Genomic DNA, 24949 nt, shown 5'->3' with positions numbered 1-24949 from the left:
CACAACAGTGAGAGGCCCGCGTACCGCAAAAAAAAAAGAAGGAAAATAACAAGTATTGGTGAGGATGTGGAAAAATCAGAACCCTCATTTATTGCTGGTGGGAATGTAAAGTGGTGTAGCCACTGCGGAAACAGTATAGCGGTTTCTTAAAAAGTTAAACACAGTATTACCATATGACCCAGCAATTCTACTTCTGGTACTGGCCCCAAAGAATGGAAACCAGGGAATCAAACAGATATCTGTACATCAATGTTCATGGCAGTCTTATTCATATAGCCAAAAGATAGAAACGACCCAAGTATCCACCAACAGATGAATGGATAAACAAATTGTGATATATAATGGAATACTATTTAGCCATAAAAAGGAACACATTTTTGAGATATGCTACAACATGGACAAACCTTGAAAACGTTATTCATAGTGAAATAAAGCCAGTCACAGAAGGACACATAATGTATGACTCCACTTATAGGAGGCACCTAGAACAGGCAAAGTCATAGAGACAAAGTGGAATAGAGCTTACTACGGGCTTGGAAGAGGAAGGAAGAGAGTCGTTGTTTAATAGGTACAGAGTTTATGTTGGGGATGATGAAAAAGTTTTGGCTATAGACAGTGGTAATGGTTACGTAACATTGTGAATGTAATGAATGCCACTGAATGGTGCACTTAAAAATGGTTAAAATATCATGTCGTATATATTTTACAATTAAAAAAAATGACTGAGGCTTTGCACATCTCATGACATAGCTTTTTGCAAGAGGGGCCAGAGTGGGAGGATGTTGTGAGGCAGCAGTTGGGATGGTGCCTGGGATACTGGCAACCCCTGTCCTCTGTCACCTCCGCCTCTCACCCTAACCTTGAGCTGTGTCCAGCAGTGGGGACTGGCTCTGCTGAGCTGCGCAGTCCTATCCCTGGCTTGCCTTCCAGCCCAGCAGCCTCACCCTCACCTGGCCACAGTGCAGAGTTCTCTCCTCCCCAGCTACCTTTAGGAGCAATGCAAATCTTTTCCTGGTGTGCAGTGACATCTGGTCTACCACCCGGTCATGGCAGAATAACTGCAGAGAAAGAGATGGCTGGAATTTGAGTCCCAATGTCTTACTTACCAGGTGAAAGATTTTTCTGCTATTGGTTCATTCTAAGTCAAGCTTCTAGCCCCAAAGGTCAGGTCTAGCCCCACTTCTCCCCTCTACTGCTTCCCAGTCCTCTGAGAATATGTCCTATCAGTTAATTCCTGGAACCCATCAAGGCAGATTTTAGCCTCTGCCTTTTTGTTTTGTTTTCAAGAAGGTCTAGAATTGTGAAAGGTAGAGGAAGAACCTGAGTTGAAATAATTACTAGAATAAAGATAGGACAGAAGAGATTAGACCTCAACTCCCTCCACCCTCGAGGAGATTACACTGTAAATCAGGAAGACTCCGAAGCAGGATCCTTCTCTCTGCCCCTCCCTGCCTTGCCCACCAACCACCTTGAGCCTAGAAGACACCAGGTCGTGAGACTCGCTCCCTGGTGACTGGGCTGGGGGGTGGGATATGAACATTGCTAATAATTTGCTTCTAACTGGGGAAGGCCAAAGTCCTGAGCCGCAGGTCCACTGTGAAAGCCCGATTGTAGATGGACCAGCAGTTGCATCTAGAGAGGTCTCTCTGAATCTATTGCAAAGCAGCTACCTTTCCATGTGCAAGAAGCTGCTATTCCCAGCCCTCTAAGAGGAGCCGAGGCAGCTGTGACCCCTCATCCCTGGTGAGACTGGGAATAAATGTGGTAGACGAAACAGGCAGTGGCTCGTGTGCCTTCTGATCTGGGTGAAGATGTTTGCTGAGATGTGTTTGTCACAGTGGACTGGATGAGGCTGCAGATGACTTTGTCCCTTCCCCAGATGTCCATGGGACCTAGTGGCCCTCTCTGTGTCTTCCCAGGCCTGGGCAACTCTGGACAAGATTTTCCCAAAGGTTTCCAAGAATAAGGACCCAATCTCTTCACCGGGCTCCATGTCCTGCTTCTCTTAGCATTAAGTAGCTCTCCCACTTCCTTCTCCATCTTTTCAACACCATGTTTGCAGGCTGTGGGTCCCTCATCCCTCACAGCAATGGCTCTGGTGTTAGACTGGCTCTTTTCTGGCCTGGCTCTATCATTTACTAGCTGAGTTATTTGGGGCAATTTAATCTCTGCAAATGTGTCTTCTCACCTCTAAAATGGGCATAATTATAGTACTTCAATTATCAAGGATTCTGTGCAATAAAAGAGACAAAACGCACATACATCATTTAGCACAGTCCTTGGCAACTGTCGGGTCCTAATAAATGCGAGCTGAGACCACAGCTGTCCCTCCCTGCGCCTCTTCCTACTTCTTTTGCATCAATGACCTTCCTATTTAGATTTGCAAGTCCCAGGCATAGGAGTTCTTACTTCCCTGTCTCTTTTGAAAACTGGAATGGAATAATGGGATGAAAGGAGGCAGATACTGTGCCTATCCATCCCCCTCAGCCCCCCGCCATCATCCAGGTTAGTTTCAGGATCCAGGTATACGGCATAAATCACTGGCTATTGTCCTAGCCTTTCCGGTTTGGTCCCCCAATATCCAGCCTGGTGTTTGGGCTGCCGGTGTCCACATTTCACCACAGCCTCTTTCTGAGGGTGGATCCAGTGATCCACAAAATGAGTGGAGCTGCTTCCGACCCCTGGGACACCCTGACATGCAGCCCAGGCTGCACAGCTGGGCGGCAGCTGCTTCAGACCCCCTGAGAGCCTATGGGATCTGAAGGTGGCCCCAGGCCAGGAAGGTCCTGTTTTCTTTCTGTTTGCTTTCCGTCTGAGCCCCAGCTCCAGCTCCAACTCCTGGGAAGGGCACGTCTGCCACCTGCTGGCTGTGGGCAGCGCAGCACCTGACTCTCCCTCAAGCTCCAGTTTCCAGCTAAGATTTGGGGGTCTCGCCCTGGCTCAGGTCCTGAAGGGCTGGATGAAGACAGGTAGAGAGTGACGGGCCCTGACGTCCACACAAGCTTTATGGAGGGAGGATGAGGCAGGCAAAGGACCAGGACTGGCTGTGACGAGGGAGAGACTGAAGGAGGTGTAACATTTGTCCTCAGGGTCCCCTCATGCTTCTTCTCTGTCACCTGCCTGCCACTCATGCCCAGAGGTGTCAACGTCAGCTGCTCCCTGTTCAAGCACCCCAGCCCCAGAAACACTCTGAGACCTGAACCTGCCCTTCTTCTGCCAACTCCGCCTGCCACTACCAACCCCCACCAAACAAAATCCCCACCCCTTGTCTATTTCCTGCATAAACAGGGCAGGGCAATAGTGATGCACTTAAATAGTCACTGTCCAGGCAACAGATGGCTTCTATTCCTTTCTTTTTTTTTTTTTTCCTTTTTTTTTTTTTTTTTTTTTTGCGGTACGCGGGACTCTCACTGTTGTGACCTCTCCCGTTGTGGAGCGCAGGCTCCGGACGCGCAGGCTCAGTGGCCATGGCTCACGGGCCCAGCCGCTCCGCGGCACGTGGGATCTTCCCGGACTGGGGCACGAACCCGTGTCCCCTGCATCAGCAGGTGGACTCTCAACCACTGAGCCACCAGGGAAGCCCCCTCTCCCTTTCTTTGCATGACTTTCTGCCCCACAACTTTTTATTTTGTAATTTGTCAAACCTCCAGAAAACTGGAAAGAATAATTCACTGATTATCATTCACCCAGATAGATGCAACACAGACCCTTTGCCATAGTTGCTTTCTGCCATGATCTCTTATGCATTGGGGAAAAACCCGAACGAACTTTTTGGCCAACCCGATATATACATTTGTTTTGCTTGTTTGGTTGGTTGGTTGGTTGGTTTGCTGAATCATTTGCACCTAAATTGCAGACATCTCCCTCCCTACTTCAGCATCTTCTAAGAATAAGGACGTGTTCCTACAAAACCACACTACCATGATCACTCTCAAGAAATTCAACACTAACGAAATAATACTGACATAAATCTATATTCAGACTTCCCAATTGTCCCAATAATATCCTTTAGGGCTTTTCTTTTCTTTTCTTTTTTTAAAATCTAGGATCCAATCAAGGACCCACGCTGCATTTAGTTGTCAGGTGTCTCTAGCCTCATTTAATAAAGAACAGTCTTCCCATCTTTTTTGCCTTTTATGACACTGACAATCTTGCAGAGTCGAGGCTAGTTATTTTGTAGAAAGCCCACAACTTGGGCCTGTCACGTTCCTCATGAGTAGATTTAGGATAAGCATTTTTGTCCAGAATGCTACAAGGTGATGTTGTGCCCTATGGTGCGTACATCACGTCGGGATGCATTCTTTCTTTTTACCATTTTACCCAAAAATGACTGAGGAGGCTACAGTAAAACAGAAAATTAAAACTTCTGCTGAGGGTAGAGGAAGCAAATATACCAAACTGCCTAGACTGGGTATGAGGAAGATACATCACACTGACGGCCGCTTCCTGGTCACCGAGACCCACCCAAAGGGAACCCTGTCAGGAGATAGAACTCTTGTTTTCCAAGTCAGAGGTCAGCAAACTTGGTCTGTAAAGTACCCGATAGGAGATATTTGGGATTATACTCTCTGTGTCAACAAACGCCCTGCAGTTGCAGCAAAAAGGCAGACACAGGCAATGTGTAAGCAGGTGGGCGTGGCCATGTTCCAATAAAACTTTATTGGCAAAAACACAACTGCCAGGTTCGGCTCAGGGACCTTTGTTTGCTGACATCTGATGTAAGTGAAAGAAAATATTCCAGCTATTAAATAGGTAAAACTTTCTTTTTCTGGTAAGTACTGCATTGTAAAAAAAACAAAAAACACTACCACCACCACCAAAAACACCATTCCTATCATTATTTACTTTTTTATGCAAAACTTTTTGAGGCATGCCATGTGCCAAGAACCGTGCTGAATATTGGGTAAATACCTCAGTGATGAAACATACAAGAGCCTCCACTTTCTTGTGAGGGCAGAGTTTGATGTGAGAGACAGATAACATGCAAATAAACATACAAAACTACAAGCTGTAATGGGGACCATGGAGGAAATGAATGGGTGCAGAGACAAAACAATGGGGGCATGTCATACTGATAGGGGAGTCAGGGAAGTGACATTTAAGCTGAGACCCAGTGATGGTCATTGGAGGGGTTGGGTGGAGAGCTTTCTAGGCAGAGGGAACAGCAATTGCAAACGGCCTGAGGTGGAAAGAGCTTGGCTAGTGTCATTTTGAACCTAGGTGTGGCTGGAGATTAGTAAAGAGCAGCAGGAGAGAGGGGTATGGGAGGAGGTTTACAGGTCATAGTTGGTGTTTGTATTTTATTCCAAGAACAGTGGGAAGTAATTGGAGAGTTTAAGCATCTGTCCATCTCCAACCTTAAGGAACTGTCACCTGAGACAATCACTAGACTTGGGCATGAATCCGAATCCTCTCACGGCTGTGTGACCTCTGAGCCTCAATTTTCTCATCTGTGAACAGGCTGATAAAGCCTCTTCATAGGGTTGTTAGAAGAGTTAAATGCAGCAATGTGTAGTCGGCCAGATGAGATGCACAATACATGCTGATCACTGTACCTGACAAGACGGTCAGTACCTGGGCGGCCAGGTTCCAGCATGGAAACAGGTAAGAGCAAGCACTACACATCCCCCCTGGGGAGAAAGAGTGACGCTTTGGATCACTCAGCCAGCACAGGAAGAGTGGGGAGCATCGTCAAATAGGCCCCAGCCCCTCTCTCTCCAATCCACGACACCACCGCTCCAGCCATCAGGAAGTACCCCGTGCTCCTGTGCCCTAGCTATGACTCCGAGAAGGCTCCTTTCAGCTCGCAGGAGCTCAGGAAAGCACCCAGCCTGCTCAGAGGACTCAACCTTGCTCTGCTCTGTGTCATTTTGTTTTTCAGTTCTCCCTCCTGTCTTTACTCACCGACCCGGACCCAGGTGAGTGTGCGGACCCCCTTGGGGCTTCCAACCCCACAGGCTGGTTCTGGGATGGAGAAAAGGGGGCCCGTACATGCGAGTGTGGATGTGACCTCAGGGTTCCAATGGTTCAGAAGTGTCACGGACTGCTTTGAGGATCTTCCCAGAGAAATGCATTCCTGGGTATTTGTGTGTCCACACACACACACACACACACACACAGTGCTTTACACAATTTTGAGTTGCCTGTGGACATCCCTGATGTCCAGTCTCATGACCCCAAGGGAAGAATTGCTGAAGCCGTTAAACCCCTTCATTTTATGCAGAAGGATACTGCGGCCCAGAGAGGGGAAGCAACCTGCCCGAGGTCACACAGCCCATTAGTGTCTGAAATGAGACCAAAAGGCCAAGGCAAAGTGAGGGTGTCTTGAACAATGGCTCCAGGAAGGCCAACCCTGTGCTACCCCACTCTCTCCACCCACTTCGGTGGGGAGCCAGCCCCTCTGTGCTGAGAGGGTGGTGCTGTACAGGCAGCCCCCGGCTGGCCCACCGCTGCTGATGGCCTCTCACCAGCACCCCCACTGGGTTGCTCCTCCACCCGGTGTGTCTCCTCAATGTTCTTTCACACAGGCTCTTCTCTCACAGACACACCTGCCACCTCTCACCTGCCCCGCTTCCTCTGCCTGGTGCCCTCAGCCGGGCCTGGGCTGAGCAGAGCTGCTCCTTCCTGCCACATCGTCCATCTCTTGGTCTCTGTCTCTGGGTCTGAGTCTCCCTTTGCTGCTCTGAGGCCCAAGGGAGAAAACTCCACTGATTATTTCACTGGGGCAGAGGACACATCCCCCACTGGTAACGACCTGCGTTGGTCACCCACAGAGGACAAGAGCCAGGCACATGGAGATCACAGTCGCGTCTAAACATTGGATCAAGGGTCTCTTCGGAGCAAAGAAGGTGATAACTGGGTCAAATTCAGCTTGACAGTCAATATTCTCTGGCAGCAAAGCCCTGGATGGGCAGACAGATTTGTGCCGGCTCAAGGCAAGCGATGCTTGGAACTTGTCCTGCCCTGCACACTCAGGGAATGTTTGTGGAATTGGATAGAAATGTAAACGAGCGTGGTGTGGGGACTGGGAAAGGATCAGTGTCTTTCCCCAAAGCAAAGGAAAGTGTTGAATTCAACAACATATAATTCAATTGCTTGGAAGAATCATATTTCAGGGGGCTCCCCCAGCTGGCCAGACCAGCAGCATACTTGGAATCCAGGGTGGGTCCAAGGCCAAGAGATGGGAAGAGATGCCCCCTCCCCAGCCTTCAGCGCGAACTTCTCAGGCACCACTGAAGGGGCTGCTTTGGTCTGGGTGCCCACGAGACAGAGCTTCGGAACTGTGGGCTTGCACAGAGGAAGAAACAGGACATCTAACACTCAAGGGACCTCACCCTCTTCAAGTGTTTGAAAAGCAGCCCCGGGCTTCCCTGGTGGCGCAGTGGTTGAGAGTCCGCCTGCCGATGCAGGGGTCACGGGTTCGTGCCCCGGTCTGGGAAGATCCCACATGCCGCAGAGCGGCTGGGCCCGTGAGTCATGGCCGCTGAGCCTGCGCGTCCGGAGCCTGCGCTCCGCAACGGGAAAGGCCACAACAGTGAGAGGCCCGCGTACCGCAAAAAAAAAAAAAAAAGAAAGAAAAGCAGCCCCACCCGTAGTCCACGAGGTGGGCTTTGTGGGAGTTAACAGGAGTATTTACCTCAAGAAACTTTACTGCCACCTGCCAGAAAGTTGCAAAAGACATCTACAATGACTATGAGTTTATGACACCCTGGATTGTGCAGTGAACAACACGAACAAATGTATGCAGTGGCCCTACTGAACAGACCTCACAGAAAAGGGAGTGGATACATTCTTTGTGTCCATAAGGCCTTCAGCTTTAATCAAATAGATTGGAAAATTTAGGGTCAGATTTGATCTGCAAACAGGAAGAACTTCCTCATCATTATAGTTGTCAAAAAATCTGAATGGACTTTTGGGCTCTTGAGTGGTAGTGAGTTCTCCATCACTGGCGGTATTCGAGCACAGGCTGAAAAGCCACTTAGTAAGGAGTGGAAAATGTGGGATTTAACATACTGAGATTCTGGGCTTTATAAGAACCCTGCCAAGGGCTTCTGATAGTTCGGTTAAGTAGATGAAGGGATCCTGGGACAGGCCACATGCATGCCCCCGAGTCCATCTCGAGGTGTTCTGTCAGCCTCTGGCTGTGGAACAGGGTGAGATGTAGTGGCTGGGTCTTTCTGCAAAGAGCAGGTTAGGTTCTAAAAACAGACCTGTTCGCGTCTGATTTAATTTCACCTGAGGGTTGTACTTTGATGGAATTTGTCAGATTCCCTGCCGGCTTTGACAACAGTGTGGCCAGGGAAATGCTGTGCTCAAGTCCACGGGCAAGCTGCTACTGGAGTTGGTCTTGCTGGAGACAGTACATGGTGAGGGCCTGGCTGGAGCAGATGGGCCTGGGCCACAGTCCCCAACGGATGGCAGAGGAGGTGACCATCAAACAACACAGACTCTGCCCATCTCCCCAAAGCAGGTGACATGACAGCCCACAGGCCTGCAGAAATGCCTCTTCAAAGCCAGCTAGATTCTGCCCAGCAACACAGGCTGAGCCCATCCATCAGCTGTCCTGACGCCTGCCAGCAAGGGTCTCTGCTGGGCTTGCCCTGTCAACCAGAATGGAAGCATCAAATGCAGGCTGACAGGGTTGGGGTTTGAGGGAGGCCCTCGGAGGAACCGTCTGTGCCACAGTGATGGATGGTGCCAACAGGGACGGCATTCCAGGGATTTTTATTCTGTTCCACACATCTGGCAAGCTCTTTAACCCAAGCAGCTGCAAAACCCCATCCCAGGAACTCTTGAGTTTTTCCGAGAGACCCCATGTATGGACCACGATAATCCTGGTTGAGGGACATGGAGGATGTGACAAAAGAGATTTCCCAATGGTGTTACTTCCTGGAAGCCAAAACCCATGGAGTTTCCGGAAACACAAACCCACAAGAGGCTCCAGGGCTCATAAACTAGCAAACCAGACTTGGACTTAGGTAGACCTGGCTTCTGATACCATCTCCTTCTGCCTTAGTTTTTCCTTTTCTGTAAAATGGGAATAATAATACCTATGCTATAGAGGTTTTTTTAAGTTAAATAAGGTTGTATGCAACCACGTTTATTTTGTATAGTCACCAATACATAGAAAATACTCAGTACATAATAACCTATTATTTGGAATATTTGAGTTAACTCGGGATATTCTTTACCATTCTTCCTGATAAATTCTAAAAACAGACTCTTATAATTAGACAAATCCACAAGGGTTTCTTTTTATACCTGATATGAAATGCTTCTGACAGCTCCCCCGTTCATCCTGCAAAGCTTTCTCCTTCTCTATAGCCTAGAGAAAATCTCAAGTAATCTGTATTGGAACCTGGAAACCTTTTTAAAAATCTACCAATGGAACCAAATTTCATGTCAGGCTGCATGCAGTCCCTGTGTCCCCAGGAAAACCCTTGGACAAATTTCTATCCTCCTATTGAGCTCATCAGACATTTTCTTCACTAAATATCTATGACCCAAATCTCAAATAGTTTTTTTTCCTGAATTCCCTGTTTACTCTGCACCAGGCAGACACCATCTTCACTGGCAGAGCTATGTGCCCACTGTGTGCCAGCCAATCAGAAGGAAGGGAGGCTTGGCCATAGAGGGAAAGGTTGATCTGTCCAACACATATATTCACAGCATATAGGGCTCTGTGCTGGGCACTGTGGGGTAGAAAGAGGAATGGACATGGCCCTTTCTCTTAAGAAACCAACTGTCTAGTTGAAGGAAAGAAATCAGATAGACCAAGTTAAATACAAAACTCAAGAGATGTGCCCTCTGAGATCCAGCCGTGAAACCTAAAATTCTGCAACCACCTGGGCCACTGAGGAATTCTAGTATCTAAAATTCGTATCCCACCAGCAGCTCAATATTAAGCCATGTGTGTTCATGTGTTATTACTACATGATATGGTTGACTCTTGAACAATTCAAGGGTTGGGGGTCCTGACCTCCCCATGTAGACAAAAATCCATTTTGACTCCCTGCAAGCTTAACTACTAAGAGTGTATGTACTGTTGGCTGGAAGCCTTACTGATAATATAAACAGTCGATCAACACAATTTTGTATGTTATATGTATTATATACTGTATTCTTACAAGTAAGCCAGAGAAAAGAAAATGTTAGTAAGAAAGTCATAAGGAAGAGAAAATAAATTTACAGTGCATGTGCGTATGTATCTACTGAAAAAAAAATCCACATGTAAGTGGACCCATGTGTGCAGTAAACTGTGTTGGTTGACAATTTAGACTGGGTTCAGCTGGGCAGTTCTTCTAGCCTAGGCAGGATCAGCTGATCTTGGCTGGGCTTCCTCATGTGTCTGTAGTCAGCTGGGAGATTAGCTGGGCTTTCTTACATGTTTGAGACCTTGGCTGGGGCCTAGGGCTGCCTCACATGTTCCATTATCCTACTTAGAAGAGCCCAAACCTGTTCACACGGCAGTCACAGGGGTCCATGAGAGAGAGAAAGAGAAGCTTGGAGCTGGTACACAATGCTTCCACTAGAAGCTATTGGCAAAGCAAGTCCCAAGGCCAGCCCAGACCCTAGGGATGGAGAAACTGACTCCATCTTTTTCCTTTTTTGAATTTTATTTTTTATTTTTTATACAGCACGTTCTTATTAGCTATCTATTTTATACACATCAGTGTATATATGTCAATCCCAATCTCCCAATTCATCCCACCACCACCATCCCCCACGCCACTTTCCCCCCTTGGTGTCCATATGTTTGTTTTCCACATCTGTGTCTCAACTTCTGCCCTGCAAACCAGTTCATCTGTATCATTTTTCTACATTCCATATATATGCGTTAATATATGATATTTGTTTTTCTCTTTCTGAATTACTTCACTCTGTATGACAGTCTCTAGATCCATCCACGTCTCTACAAATGACCCAATTTCGTTCCTTTTTATGGCTGAGTAATATTCCATTGCATATATGTACCACCTCTTCTTTATCCATTCGTCTGTCGATGGGCATTTACGCTGCTTCCATGACCTGGCTATTGTAAATAGTGCTGCAATGAACACTGGGGTGCATGTGTCTTTTTGAATTATGGTTTTCTCTGGGTATATGCCCAGTAGTGGGATTCATGGGTCATATGGTAATTCTATTTTTAGTTTTTTTTTTTTTTTTTTTTTGTGGTACGCGAGTCTCTCACTGTTGTGGCCTCTCCCATTGCAGAGCACAGGCTCCAGACATGCAGGTCAGCGGCCATGGCTCCCGGGTCCAGGCTCCGCGGCATGTGGGATCTTCCCAGACCGGGGCACGAACCCGTGTCCCCTGCATCGGCAGGTGGACTCTCAACCACTGCGTCACCAGGGAAGGCCTATTTTTAGTTTTTTAAGGAACCTCCATACCGTTCTCCATAGTGGCTGTATCAATTTACATTCCTACCAACAGTGCAAGAGGGTTCCCTTTTCTCCACACCCTCTCCAGCATTTACTGTTTGTAGATTTTTTGATGATGGCCATTCTGACTGGTGTGAGATGATATCTCATTGTAGTTTTGATTTGCATTTCTCTAATGATTAGTGCTGTTGAGCATTCTTTCATGTGTTTGTTGGCACTCTGTATATCTTCGTTGGAGAAATGTCTATTTAGGTCTTCTGCCAATTTTTGGATTGGGTTGTTTGTTTTTATAATATTGAGCTGCATGAACTGTTTATATATTTTGGAGATTAAGCCTTTGTCCATTGATTTGTTTGCAAATATTTTCTCCCATTCTGAGGGTTGTCTTTTCGTCGTTTGTAGTTTCCTTTGCTTTGCAAAAGGTTTTACGTTTCATTAGGTCCCATTTGTTTATTTTTGTTTCTATTTCCATTACTCTAGGAGGTGGATCAAAAAAGTTCTTGCTGTGATTTATGTCAAAGAGTGTTCTTCCTATGTTTTCCTGTAAGAGTTTTATAGTGTCCGGTCTTACATTTAGGTCTCTAATCCATTTTGAGTTTATTTTTGTGTATGGTGTTAAGGAGTGTTCTAATTTCATTCTTTTACATGTAGCTGTCCAGTTTTCCCAGCACCACTTATTGAAGAGACTGTCTTTTCTCCATTGTATATCCTTGCCTCCTTTGTCATAGATTAGTTGACCATAAGTGCGTGGGTTTATCTCTGGGTTTTCTATCCTGTTCTGTTGATCTATATTTCTGTTTTTGTGCCAGTACCATATTGTCTTGATTACTGTAGCTTTGTAGTATAGTCTGAAGTCAGGGAGTCTGACTCCTCCAGCTCCACTTTTTTCCCTCAAGATTGCTTTGGCTATTTGGGGTCTTTTGTGTCTCCATACAAATTTTAAGATTTTTTGTTCTAGTTCTGTGAAAAAATGCCATTGGTAATTTGATAGGGATTGCATTGAATCTGTAGATTGCTTTGGGTAGTATAGTCATTTTCACAATATTGATTCTTCCAATCCAAGAACATGGTATATCTCTCCATCTGTTGGTATCATCTTTAATTTCTTTCATCAGTGTCTTATAGTTTTCTGTATACAGGTCTTTTGTCTCCCTAGGTAGGTTTATTCCTAGGTATTTTATTCTTTTTGTTGCAATGGTAAATGAGTGTGTTTCCTTAATTTCTCTTTCAGATTTTTTATCATTAGTGTATAGGAATGCAAGAGATTTCTGTGCATTAATTTTGTATCCTGCCACTTTACCAAATTATTGATTAGCTCTAGTAGTTTTCTGGTAGTATCTTTAGGATTCTCTATGTATAGTATCATGTCATCTGCACACAGTGACAATTTTACTTCTTCTTTTCCAATTTGTATTTCTTTTTCTTCTCTGATTGCCATGGCTAGAACTTCCAAAACTATGTTAAATAATAGTGGCAAGAGTGGACATCCTTGTCTTGTTCCTGATCTTAGAGGAAATGCTTTCAGTTTTTCCCCATTGAGAATGATGTTGGCTGTGGGTTTCTCATATATGGCCTTTATTATGTTGATGTAGGTTCCCTCTATGCCCATTTTCTGGAGAGTTTTTATCATAAATGGGTGTTGAATTTTGTCAAAAGCTTTTTCTGCATCTATTGAGATGATCATATGGTTTTTATTCTTTAATTTGTTAATATGGTGTATCACATTGATTGATTTGCATATATTGAAGAATCCTTGCATCCCTGGGATAAATCCCACTTGATCATGGTGTATGAGCCTTTTAATGTGTTGTTGGATTCTGTTTACTAGTATTTTGTTGAGGATTTTTGCATCTATATTCATCAGTGATATTGGTCTGTAATTTTCTTTTTTTGTAATGTCTTTGTCTGGTTTTGGTATCAGGCTGATGGTGACCTCATAGAATGAGTTTGGGAGTGTTCCTTCCTCTGCAATTTTTGGGAAGAGTTTGAGAAGGATGGGTGTTAGCTCTTTAAATGTTTGATAGAATTCACCTGTGAAGCCATCTGGTCCTGGACTTTTGTTTGTTGGAAGATTTTTAATCACAGTTTCAATTTCATCACTTGTGATTGGTTGGTCTGTTTGTATTTTCTATTTCTTCCTGGTTCAGTCTTGGAAGGTTATATTTTTCTAAGAATTTGTCCATTTCTTCCAGGTTGTCCATTTTATTGGCATAGAGCTGCTTGTAGTAGTCTCTTAGCATGCTTTGTAATTCTGTGGTGTCTGTTGTAACTTCTCCTTTTTCATTTCTAATTTTATTGATTTGTGACTTCATCTTTTGGTGAGACGAGCTGCAAAGGCACATTGCAATAAGCATGGCCACAGGGAGAGGTGAAGAATCAGGTCTCTTTTATTTCATCAGATTGGCTCATACCACACTGGAGTACCAATGTGGAACTTGAGGCTGTCAGCTAGACTTGGCCACATCCAGCTCCCCTGCCTCTTCACTACCCTTTCATCTCCTTCCTTGGCTGGCTTTCTTCCCCCATCCACCCCGGATTCGAGGTTCCTTTGACTGGAGGCCACATCCCACTCTTTTTTGTATAATTCTCCATTGTTCCCAAAGCCTTCCTGCACCTGGCATAATACTTGTCCCACTGTAGGTGCACAATACATGTTTCTTACATAGGCAATGGGATGAACTACCAATAGAATAGAAAAGACAAAACAAGCTTTAAGTTTGGAGGTAGAGAAACCCTCCCAGGTGACTCTTCTAAAAAGCATTTTCAAAACATATCGCAACCCACCCCAAATGTCAAGGATCTTGGCCTTCCCTTGCACAGTCTTCCAACTGATGGCTTCTGGCAATCTGGGGCCACTGAGCCTCTGCTGCTTCTATCCCACCTCAACCAAGGGCCCTGGACCCTGGAGAATAGCACCCTGGAGAATGCCTCTCTTGGCAGGAATGTAACTCAAAGTCTATGTGTTTTATTCCCTCCTTAGCTTCACTGAGAGGTGAACAGACCTTGTAAATAGGGCTGGATTCAAATCAAAACCCTCCAACAGACATTTCATCCATCCTCTGTCACCTGGAAAAATCATACCATTCCATCTTTATGAAAAACCTTCCCTCATTTCCAAATATCTGCAAAAGAAATGATTCTTAACGGTCTAACCAAGATTATCCAGTCTGACCCTCGACTTGTGGGAGTGATGGGAGAAATTACAGGAGCGATTCAAAGGCGCTTATCTATAAACACCTGTTGGAAAAACAAAAATCAATTCTCCAAAGAAAAAAGAAAGAAAGAAATGGGGCAATCATCTCATTACCAAACTCATTGTCTCTTCCAAATGTCAGTTTGAAATCTTTCATGTCAAACTCAGAAAAACATTTTTTCCCCCTTACTTTCTCACCCTTTCTCTGCTTTATCATGCTAGATGGAAAGAAACTTTATTTGCTCCAGGAAGACAATGGCCTTATCTTCAACCTAGATCCTCATGCCTGGAAAGGTGGCCTCCTCTGAGAGCATTTTCATAGTGGGGAAAAGCAGCTCGGGAGAAATAATGAGGAGGCAAAGGGAGTCTTGACTTGACACTGTGATAAATGAGGTGACACTTTGGCAAGGAACCAGAGCTGCCGTATTCAAAAAGGAAATAAAAAGATAGTTCCATTTTAATGGGAAATATAAAACAGCCATTGTGCAAAAGTCGATTTTTCAAAAGCCAAAGAGATAAAGACTATAAGGGAATGACTGAGAGACGAATAAGATAATGTGGTTGATAATCGGGCGTAGGTAAGGTCCCATCCTCCGGGCCATCGCTGTGGCTCCTTGGGAGCGCCTTTTCAAGTCGGCTATCTGCATTTGCTCCTGCCTCATTAACATATGCATCTCTGGACAGCTTCCTTACAGCTTCAACTTGCTGACTTGCCATACTCCTGCCAGCTGGAGAGAGCAAAGTCAACCCAACCTTCTTCAAATCCCAAACTCCTCTCCTTCAGCCACAGAGCGATCAGCATCTTCCAAGGCCCCAGACAACAAAGCGCTTGAGTCCAGGCTTACACACACCTGCTCTTCCTAGTGGATTGGTCTAGTGTAAGGTTTACAACCAAGGGCAACGCCATATACTGCCCTTTCTTTCAGTAGGCAAGATCCGTGAACCTTCTCAAGGCTGTCCTTGGACAATCCCTAATTAGCAGGCTGGATATGCAACGGGAATGATAGGACCCCTTTCCCAAGGGTAACTGAATTATCTGAGGCAGTATGAGAGGCCCGCTGAAGCAGTTGAGAGAGTGGAATTTAAGGGATATATGGAGATAAACTGCCTTAGTTCCTATGCTGTCATTTATTAGCTATGTGACCTTGGACAAGTTACTTAACCTCTTTGAGCCTCAGGTTTCTAAGCTTAAAGTAGAGATAATAATACATCTAGATTTTTATGAGAATGGAATGGGGTGGTTCATGTAAAATGCTTAGTCCAGAGCCTGGTACGTAGTAAAGACTCAGTAAATATTAACAGTTACGATGATTCTATGTAAATAACTCGGGAGTAGTTTGATGCTGAAGCTGAAAGAAAAGTGACAAGTTTCTTTGACTTTATTCAGCTAAGGTGACTGATAAAGTCCCACTGAGAAACTTCATTCACAGAACCACCCAACAAGGCACCCAAGTGCCACTGGATCTGACCCTGGGCAGATCTCATACAGGACCTTGGAGACTCCCTGCGCCCCAGTCATCTTCCTGCTCTTTACAGGTGAGAAAACTGAGGCACGGAGGTTACAGTTGGCTTGTCCAAGGTCACGGTTAGTGAAAAGCCATTTCCAATCACGTGCTCTTGACCCTGCCAAATGCCAGCGCTGGCTCACTGGGTCATGACAGCCCCCTCAAATGAAAACTCACGGTGCCCGACCCCTTCCATCTGCCCCGTCAGCGTCAGGAGCTGGAAAGACACATGAACCCTCCTTCAGGACCTAGAAATCTTTGGGGAAGGGGGTTTTCAGTGAAATAAAATGGTGACTTCTTTAGGTCTGATGACTAGGGTTGCTTCTGTCCTGTTCCCACATCTGTAGATTGGACTCTCGACCACTATGAGTACAGCCAAGAGTATTACGACCAGGAGGGGAATGCCAGCAGTGCTCTAGGCCATCCCGAGAATCCTGACTGGTACTACGCGGAGGACGGTAGGTACCAGAGCTGTTTGGGGGGGCCCTCCTGGGAGGAGAGCAGCGCACCTGGAGGGGAGTTTATGTGTGACCACATGCAAGGGCTCTCTCTTCTCTTACTCTCTGACCAGCATCATAAAATAGGTATTACAAAATTATTTAGACTGGCTTTTATTCAGTTAGAATTACATACTATGAATACTGGGGAGGTTCTTAGAGACCATCTCTCCCACTTTCAAATGACAGGCGAAGCAAGTGAGGCCAAGAGAGGAGCTGACTTAGCCAAGGTCACTCAGCAAGTTATGCATCATCATCTAGCTCTCCCGACACTGTGGGTTAGAGTCATGTTCAAAATCATCCCCAGAGCTTTCATGACAGGTAGTCCTAATTATGCAGAAGAGTCTGTCTTAGCATTAGGCTTCAAACTGTAGCATTCACAAATTTGCCATTGTGCTGTGCTGTTTTTTTTTTTTTCTCTTTTCACTCTTCAGAAGATTTGCACAGTTGTGTGTGTGTGTGTGTGTGCACACGCGCTCACACGTGTGTGCTTCGGCCACGTTTGTTTTTGTTTTTGTGGCTTCTTGAGACAGAAAGGAAAATGAGAAGCTGGGCCTAAGCAAAACCATGTGACTAAATCAGTAGAAGTAATGGAAAGCACTTAGCAGCTGGAATAAAAGCTGTGTAACTGCGAAGTGGCCTGGAAGGCAGGGCCAAGATACGGGGCATCAGGGGAACATCAGAAGGGACCATCAAAACAAGAGCCAGGCCCAGGGATCCTAGTTCCTGAACCAAAGAACAATGTGTGTGAACAGAAGGATAAAGAATTCCCCAAGGGAAGATCCATTCAGACAACCATGAAAAGCCAAAGGCACAGATGAAATATGACAAAATCTAACTGAACAAGTAGTTGAAGAAAGATGAAGGCCACTGGGTCATTTCCTCCTCGCCGTCAATTCTTCTGTCCCCCTCTTGCCTTTGGTCTTCTTTCCTGATGTTCAGAAAGCTTGTGTTTCATTAGGGGTGGGATTTCGTTCCCCACTCCTGACCTCCACCCCTGGGCACTGGGAGTAGGGGAGGTCTTCAGGCTTGTGAAATGCCTTCGGCATCAGAGACAGACCCCGTGGCACTCCCAGCGAGCCTGGGAGGAGAGAGACACTGATGACGGGAAAGGGGAGTTACTCAACGAGAAAGGCCCCATCCAAAGCCAGGCTGAGGGAGACAGTCACGATTCCTTCTTGCCTCTCCTCGTACTAACCTGAATTCCTCCCTCTGGTCTTGTCATGGCAGTTTTCCCGGCTCTTTAAGGTCAATGCATGTTTCCCCCTTTCCCCAATCACTGGCTAGGCAGTTCCTCTCTCATTTGGGGCAGGAGATGGAAATTCAGTGCAGACAGGGGGCTTCTTGCCTGCTGTTCATTGCAACATTGACTTCCGCCCACGTGTTTTAGATCCATGCCTGTCCAACCCCTGTGCACATGGTGGGGACTGCCTCATCAGCGGGGCCACATTCACCTGCAGCTGTCCAGCCCCTTTCTCTGGAAACAGGTGTCAGAATGGTGAGTGGACCTTCACTGGATCCAATCTTCCCTCCATGTTGAACAAGAAGCAGTTTCTCCTCCAATTCTAGGGGGTAAAGAAGGGTTCAGTAGTCCCGTGAAAAGGCTGACAATCACACATATTATGTTATGCATAATAGATTCCTCAGCATGGTCACAGGCAGCATCTCACTGAGTCCTCACCCTTACATGTTAGATAGGACTAGTATGTCCATTCCACAGATGAGAAGATTGAGGGTAAGAGGAGATAATAGCTGGGCTCTGACCAAGAGTGTTTAGACCAACTTCAGCAGAGAAATGTTGTTCATATACAAGAGCAGGAAGGCTCTCAGGGCACATAAGGCTCAATCTTGTTAGAGAAAGGGAGCCCAGAGTGTACAGGGGACTTGCTCGTGGTTACACAGCTAATTAAGAGAAGAGCAGAAATTACAGACCTGGTGCCTGACTCCCAGCCCCATGCTCTCTCTTCCTGCCATCCTCACTCGTGGAGACTCTGAAAAAAGGTGTGTCCACTCTTAGTGACCTCTTGTGGGCATAACATGAGGCTATGTAATAAGGTATTGGGAATAGAATTCTTACAGGCTAATTGCACCCCTAGAGAGAACCTGGATTCTGTCACATCTAGCAACCATCTAAGTGGGGTGAGGGAGGAAGTGAGGGTTTTATGGTTGACTTGTTTTCTCTGTGCCCTCTTCAGTTATTCCTACCATTTTCAATCCTACAAAATCTTTCAATAAAATTTTCAGGATGGTTTGGGATATCAGGCCCAAACATAGTTACTGGGTTTATCCCTCAACTTCTTGGAAGAATGACAAAATTGTAAATGGAATATAAAATCAGCTATACAATGGAGAAACTCAAATTGCAGCTCCACTTTTCTGAAGGTGTAAAAATTATCAAGGTGTTTATAAAAATAGCATAATAAAGACTATGAGCCCTAGAAACTCATAAGGAACTGGGAAGCAATCATCCACGACCCAAGGATAAGAGAGAAGCCTTGTCTAGGTGGGTAGCATGATGTTTCAGAACCATGGACAGGGGGCACATGCTCTATCAGTCACCAACACCACCTCTCCCCACGCCCCCGCACTCCCCTCCCAAACATTGTACTGTACAGGTACCTCTCAAAGTAAAATGTGCCCCAAATAATGTCCTGTACTTTGTCCCTACTTCTCTATTGATCTCCTACAGTGCAAAACAAATGCAAGAACAACTCATGTGGCCGAGGAGACTGTCTCATTACTCAGAGTTCTCCTTACTACCGCTGTGCCTGTAAACACCCTTACAGGGGTGAAGACTGCTCCAGAGGTAAGTGCTGGAGGCCTCTTCTATGCTAAGCTCTCTCTACTGTGGCTTGTGCCTGGGATGTCAATATCCTCCTGTGTGGAAGTCCAGATACATCCAATGTTTTGGTGGCATCCAAGATGGCCCTTTTAACCAGGACTTTTTAAGATTCATTACCTCTGGAAAGTCCAGTGAGAATTGACTTGTCTGTGTCTCTTCCCAACAAAAAATAATCATCTTAAAACTCATTTAATCTAGGAAGTAAGCCCTGGTCTTTTCCTAGAATGGGCCATGTATATTTATTCACTGCTATGAGTCAGGCATTGTCCCAGGAGATTTACATTCTCTCTCACATTGTCCCCAAAACACTACAAGAAACAGTTTTACAGGTGAAGAAATTGAAGTTCAGAGAGGTTAGCTAACTTGCTTATGGTCACTCAGCTGTCAAGAGGCAGAGCTAAGTTTCAACCTAGCTCAGACTGGCCCCCAAATTCCTGCTCAGTCTATGCACCTTGTTTTTCCTTAATGAGCGACCCATCTACTTATAGACTCTTTTTTGCTGGCCTCCATCATATTGCTTCATCCATGTTTGCTTATGTTCTTAAGGTCTGTGTGTATGTTTTCTTGCATGTCAGTGGGTCCCTCTTTCCCCTTTGGTGACCCATTTTTGTGAAAGGATGGACACCAGAAAAGTGCCACCAATACCTCCTCATCAGCTCAGATGTAGCTGCAACTCCTTCTAAAGAGCCTTCCTGGACCCACTTCCTGTGTTCACAGCGGTTCCTGCATGCAGGCCAAATCCCTGCCAAAATGGCGGCACCTGCTCCCGGCATAGGCGGAGATCCAAGTTCACCTGCACCTGTCCTGACCAGTTCAAGGGGAAACTCTGTGAAATAGGTATGGGTCTATAGCACCACTTCATCAGAAACTCAGGGACACATGTGAGGCCTCTGGACTCCTTTATCTGTTTGCATTTTGTTGCCAGAACAGGGTTCAAGTCAATTCCCAAGCTCTGCTATTGCCTCGGCCTTCCAACCTAAGGGCGTAGGGTATGTCTGGCTCCATGTAGAGGAAGTCATAAACTGGGATATAGTGCGGACAAGTCAAACACTCCTGGGTATCCTTGGGCCTCAACCTACCTACCACTGGTTCTTGTTTGAGCCCAAATTAAAGAACTCAGCTCTCACCCCCACCCCCATGATATTCCTTGTTTTTAAGCTGGGTTGAATGTGGAGCGTTCAAACCACCTTGTTTCTGGGAACTCGTAGTGAAACCTCAGGGTGATCAGTATTCAGGCCCAATCCTCTCACCCCCTGATACACCTGCCAAGTCCTTTCCAGGCACGGCACACCAGCTGGTCTCAGTTCTCACAGTCCCAACTGCTCTCTCCAAGGTTCTGATGACTGCTATGTTGGCGATGGCTACTCTTACCGAGGGAAAGTGAGTAAGACAATCAACCAGCACTCGTGCCTTTACTGGAACTCCCACCTCCTCTTGAAGGAGAATTACAACATGTTCATGGAGGACGCTGAGGCCCATGGGATTGGGGAGCACAACTTCTGCAGGTAAAGCTTACCATCCTCCCTGTCCTCCGCCTTGGCCACTTGTCAATGGAAGGATCTGTTTGTCCCTCCCCTCTGCTCCTAGTTCTCCTGGGCCAGCTTCGAAATGTTGGAACGGAACACTGAAACTCATCAGCTTTCCCTCTAGGAAGATTTTCCAACTCAGGCTAGGTTAGGTTATGCTGCTGTAATGAACAACCCCCAAATCCCAGTGGCTTGAACACATCAATGTTAATTTCCCATTAATGCTACGTGTGTCATGTAGGTTGGGTGTGGAGGTAGGGGGTATTCTTAGCTTCACTTAGTTACTCAAATACACAGGAAGGGGAAGGAGAGACTGGAACATGGAGCGTGAGATTTTTACTACCTCAGCCTAGAAGTGACACATCATCTTACCACACATGTTTCATTGGCCAGAAATAGTCATATAGTCTCACATAACTTCAAGGGATAAATGGAACTTCAAAGGGATAAATGGAAAATGGAATGTTTGGTTAGCATGACGGTCTCTGACACAAGGATGTGCAGGTTTTCCCAAATAAGAATAATGCCATTTCTATCCCTGGTGATGACTGGTACCTTCTTCCCCGTCTTCCTGACCATCCTGTTGGCTTCCTTCCACAGCTCATTGTCTAACCAAGGCCAAGGACATGCATGGTCTGCATATAGAAACAGAGAGTTTTTGTATGGCTTTAAACTGGTTCCATTAAGCAAGAGGATTTCCCTAGCACAAGACACAAGACACAAGTTTCCTTCTACTTTCACTTACCTTGAGCTGCCCCCTCCACGGGACTCTTCAGGGTGACCCCCAGCAGCGGCTCTCAGAGAATTCCCACGCACAGAACTTGAAGGCTCGGGCAGCGGAGCCCTACTCTCACCATGTTTGTGTAGTTATTTCACTTTCCTGACAAAGAAGGGTCTTGAACAGGGATCTCATTTATTTTCCTACAAACAGTGTAATATGTCCTGTGGATCTGGCACGAAGCTCGTGAACTACTCCCTGGTTACTGAGATTCTCCTCTGGAAGTTAAGATTTGGCCCCCAAACTATAACCACCCTAGTATGTCAAGGTTTGCTAACCTGTTGGAGGAATGGAATGGAATGTGGTCCCAGGGGGATGCAAGAGCTTGGTGCTCTCTTACTCAAAGGACTTTTAATGAGGTCCAGCGAGTTCACCAAGGCTTGACTCTGGCTTACTTTGGGTTTTTTTTTTAATTTTAGAAACCCAGATGGAGACAAAAAGCCCTGGTGTTTCTTTAAATTAAACAATGCAAAGTTGAAATGGGAGTACTGTGATGTCCCCTCCTGCTCAGCTCTAGGTAAGCCTGTGGCTGTCTGGAGGCCCGGGTAGTGGGGAGGTTGCAGAGCCATAGAAAGATGTTCCTGGAACTCCCTCTCTGTCCTACCCCTGTCCTTCCACAACTCCTGCTTTACCATTTGCCATCCCAGTGGCAACCCAACTGCCCAATCCTCTGCTCCCCTCTCGGGAGGTCGAGCAGACTTGGATACATTTGTAGACTCAGGCTTCCCGACTCCCAGTCAGTGCACTCAGCAAATGTTGAACGATTGCTTGCTGGGTGCCAGGCGCTATGCCAGGCCTTCAGTGTACAGTGGTGATCAAACGGTGGCTGGGTCTCCACAGCCTCTCGGGACACAGCATGGACTGAATTCCAGCCTCACAGTCTTCCTGCCTTGCTGCCTTAGCCCACCTCTCCACCCATGTCTGAAGCGATGCACCCTCCCTCTGCTCAATGGAATTACTTCCCTGGACAGTTTCATTTCTGTGCCTTTGCTCTTATGGTCACCTCTGTCTGTAATACTGTGTCCCATACCCGCTCTTGTTCATATCCAACCATTCTTTGAGAATCAACCCAAGTAACCACTCCTCCAGGAAGTCCTCCAAGATTTACCAAGTGAAATATTACCTCTCCCTTCTTACAAACGGCATGGAATAGATTGGGCACCATCCATGCAACACTTGCTGCTCTCCCCTTTGCATGACAGTTATGTGTGCAAATGTCTTCTCTCCCCCGCTCTATTTCATCTGAATATCTTCCCCTAGGCACCAAAAAAGCCTCCAGAATATATGTGTGCATTAACAAATAGTTAAATACATACCCAGAGATGGATTTATATATCCATACACACATTTTTATTGAAGTATATTTGCTGTACAATATTATGTAAGTTATAGGTGTACACTACAGTGACTCACAATTTTTAAAGGTTGTACTACATTTATAGTTATAAAATATTGGCTATATTCCCCTGTTGTACAATATATCCTTGTAGCTTATTTTACACCTGATAGTTCAGACCTCTTAATCCCTACCCCTGTCTTGCCCCTCCCTCCTTCTGTCTCCCCACGGCTAACCACTAATTTGTTCTCTATCTGTGAGTCTGCTTCTCTTTTTTGTCACATTCACTAATCTGTTGTATTTTTTAGATTCCACGTATAAGTGATAAACATTTTTTATATGTCTGTCTACATGTCAGAATAAGAAGGAAAAAGCAACATCTTCATCATTAATCCTATAGACTTGCTTTGTATTAATCAATGTATTCCACAAATGCTAACTGCACACGTGCCTATCCTATATGCACCAGTATAGTCTCTTAGCTCTGGACACTAGTTAAGCTTCCGGATGCAGAGCCATGCCTCTGACAAGGTCCTTCTGAGGATCTGTAGGGAGGGTGAGAAGTGTGCCTTATTTTTCTTGTGCTTCACAGATGTTGCCCACGCAGAGCCCCTGACCAAACTTCCCGAGTTTGACTCATGCGGGAGGACTGAGATAGCAGACAGGACGGTCAAGAGGATCTACGGCGGCTTTAAGAGCACAGCGGGCAAGCACCCATGGCAGGCGTCCCTGCAGACCTCGTTGCGACTGACCATCTCCATGCCCCAGGGCCATTTCTGTGGGGGGACGTTGATCCACCCCTGCTGGGTGCTGACTGCCGCCCACTGCACCGAGTAGGTGCCTGCTGGGAGCAGAGGTTAGGGTGGCTGCAGTCTCCAGGGGTGTTCTTCTCTCCCCATCTGAGCAGCATCTTGGCAACTGTGGCAGGACCTGGGGGTCGGATCTTGCTCCAAGGGCAAAAGGATGTTTCCTTACAACCAGATAGAAGAGAGCTCCCATGTGTACAATGCTCACCACGTGCATTACATGTGTTATGACATGCAAGCCTCAGAACTAGCTACTTAAAGACGAGCAGGAGAGTTCTTTAGCAAGACCGTGATTACAGATGGGGATGCTGAGGTGTGAGCAGGTCAGCTCATCTGTCAAAGGTCACACAGCTGACCAGGAGCAGAGCCAGGGTGTGGCTCCAGGCTCTCAAATTCCAGGGCTAGTTCCTGATCATCTTACTTTCCCTTGTAGCTTAAAAGCCAAATATCTAAAAGTGGTGCTAGGGGACCAGGACCTGAAGAAGACAGAATTCCACGAGCAGAGCTTTGGGGTGGAGAAGATACTCAAGTACAGCCACTATGACGAAAGAGATGACATTCCCTACAACGACATTGGCAAGTCTCCTCTATCGTGGCTTTCCCATGGGTCTTGCCCTGGGTGGGTTTCTCTACTGATGGAAAGCTGAGGTTTGGTTCTAGAAGGTGCTCTTGCCTTCTTGGTCCCTCATAGACCCTGTAAGGTAGAGCATTTATTCCAGAGTTTTTTAGTTCTTCAAGGTCTGTGTTAGCGTTGCAGATAAATGTGCACAAGTTCTTAAATTGAGGGGAAGAGATGCTAGGAACGTTGCGTTGTGGCGAGAGCTCAGCCTTGAATTACCAGCTGGCTCACCTCTCTGAGCTTCAATTCGCTCTGCTGTAAAACGGGCACACTGACGTACAGTCTCCACTTCCTGTGTGCTAAGTGACGTGATATTCATGTATCCCCATGCACACCTGGCACCTGGTAGGCAATGACGTACTCGATCTGCCTCCTGCTTAGTTCTGTCCCCTATTTCTCCATTCACAGACCTCTCATTCTTTCTGCTTCCTCAATATCGTTTTTTCCCCCTTAAAGCCTGTTTTTT

The 24949-nt window shown here is 46.1% G+C and overlaps 1 protein-coding gene across 1 annotated transcript in view; it reads left to right on the top strand.

Moving 5' to 3' along the window:
• HABP2 (hyaluronan binding protein 2) overlaps positions 1 to 24949 on the top strand; it is a 37231-nt gene that overhangs the window by 6879 nt on the left and 5403 nt on the right. Inside the window, exons 2-10 of the mRNA XM_060034028.2 lie at positions 5882 to 5918; positions 16427 to 16537; positions 17967 to 18074; positions 19266 to 19382; positions 20136 to 20255; positions 20752 to 20923; positions 22142 to 22239; positions 23651 to 23891; positions 24298 to 24440. Coding sequence (XP_059890011.1) covers positions 5882 to 5918; positions 16427 to 16537; positions 17967 to 18074; positions 19266 to 19382; positions 20136 to 20255; positions 20752 to 20923; positions 22142 to 22239; positions 23651 to 23891; positions 24298 to 24440 — 1147 coding nt within the window. The remainder of the gene's footprint in view (positions 1 to 5881; positions 5919 to 16426; positions 16538 to 17966; positions 18075 to 19265; positions 19383 to 20135; positions 20256 to 20751; positions 20924 to 22141; positions 22240 to 23650; positions 23892 to 24297; positions 24441 to 24949) is intronic.

Source organism: Delphinus delphis, chromosome 16 (genome assembly GCF_949987515.2).
Source record: "Delphinus delphis chromosome 16, mDelDel1.2, whole genome shotgun sequence".
Lineage (NCBI taxonomy): Eukaryota > Metazoa > Chordata > Mammalia > Artiodactyla > Delphinidae > Delphinus > Delphinus delphis.
This window is presented reverse-complemented; position numbering and strand designations above follow the sequence as displayed.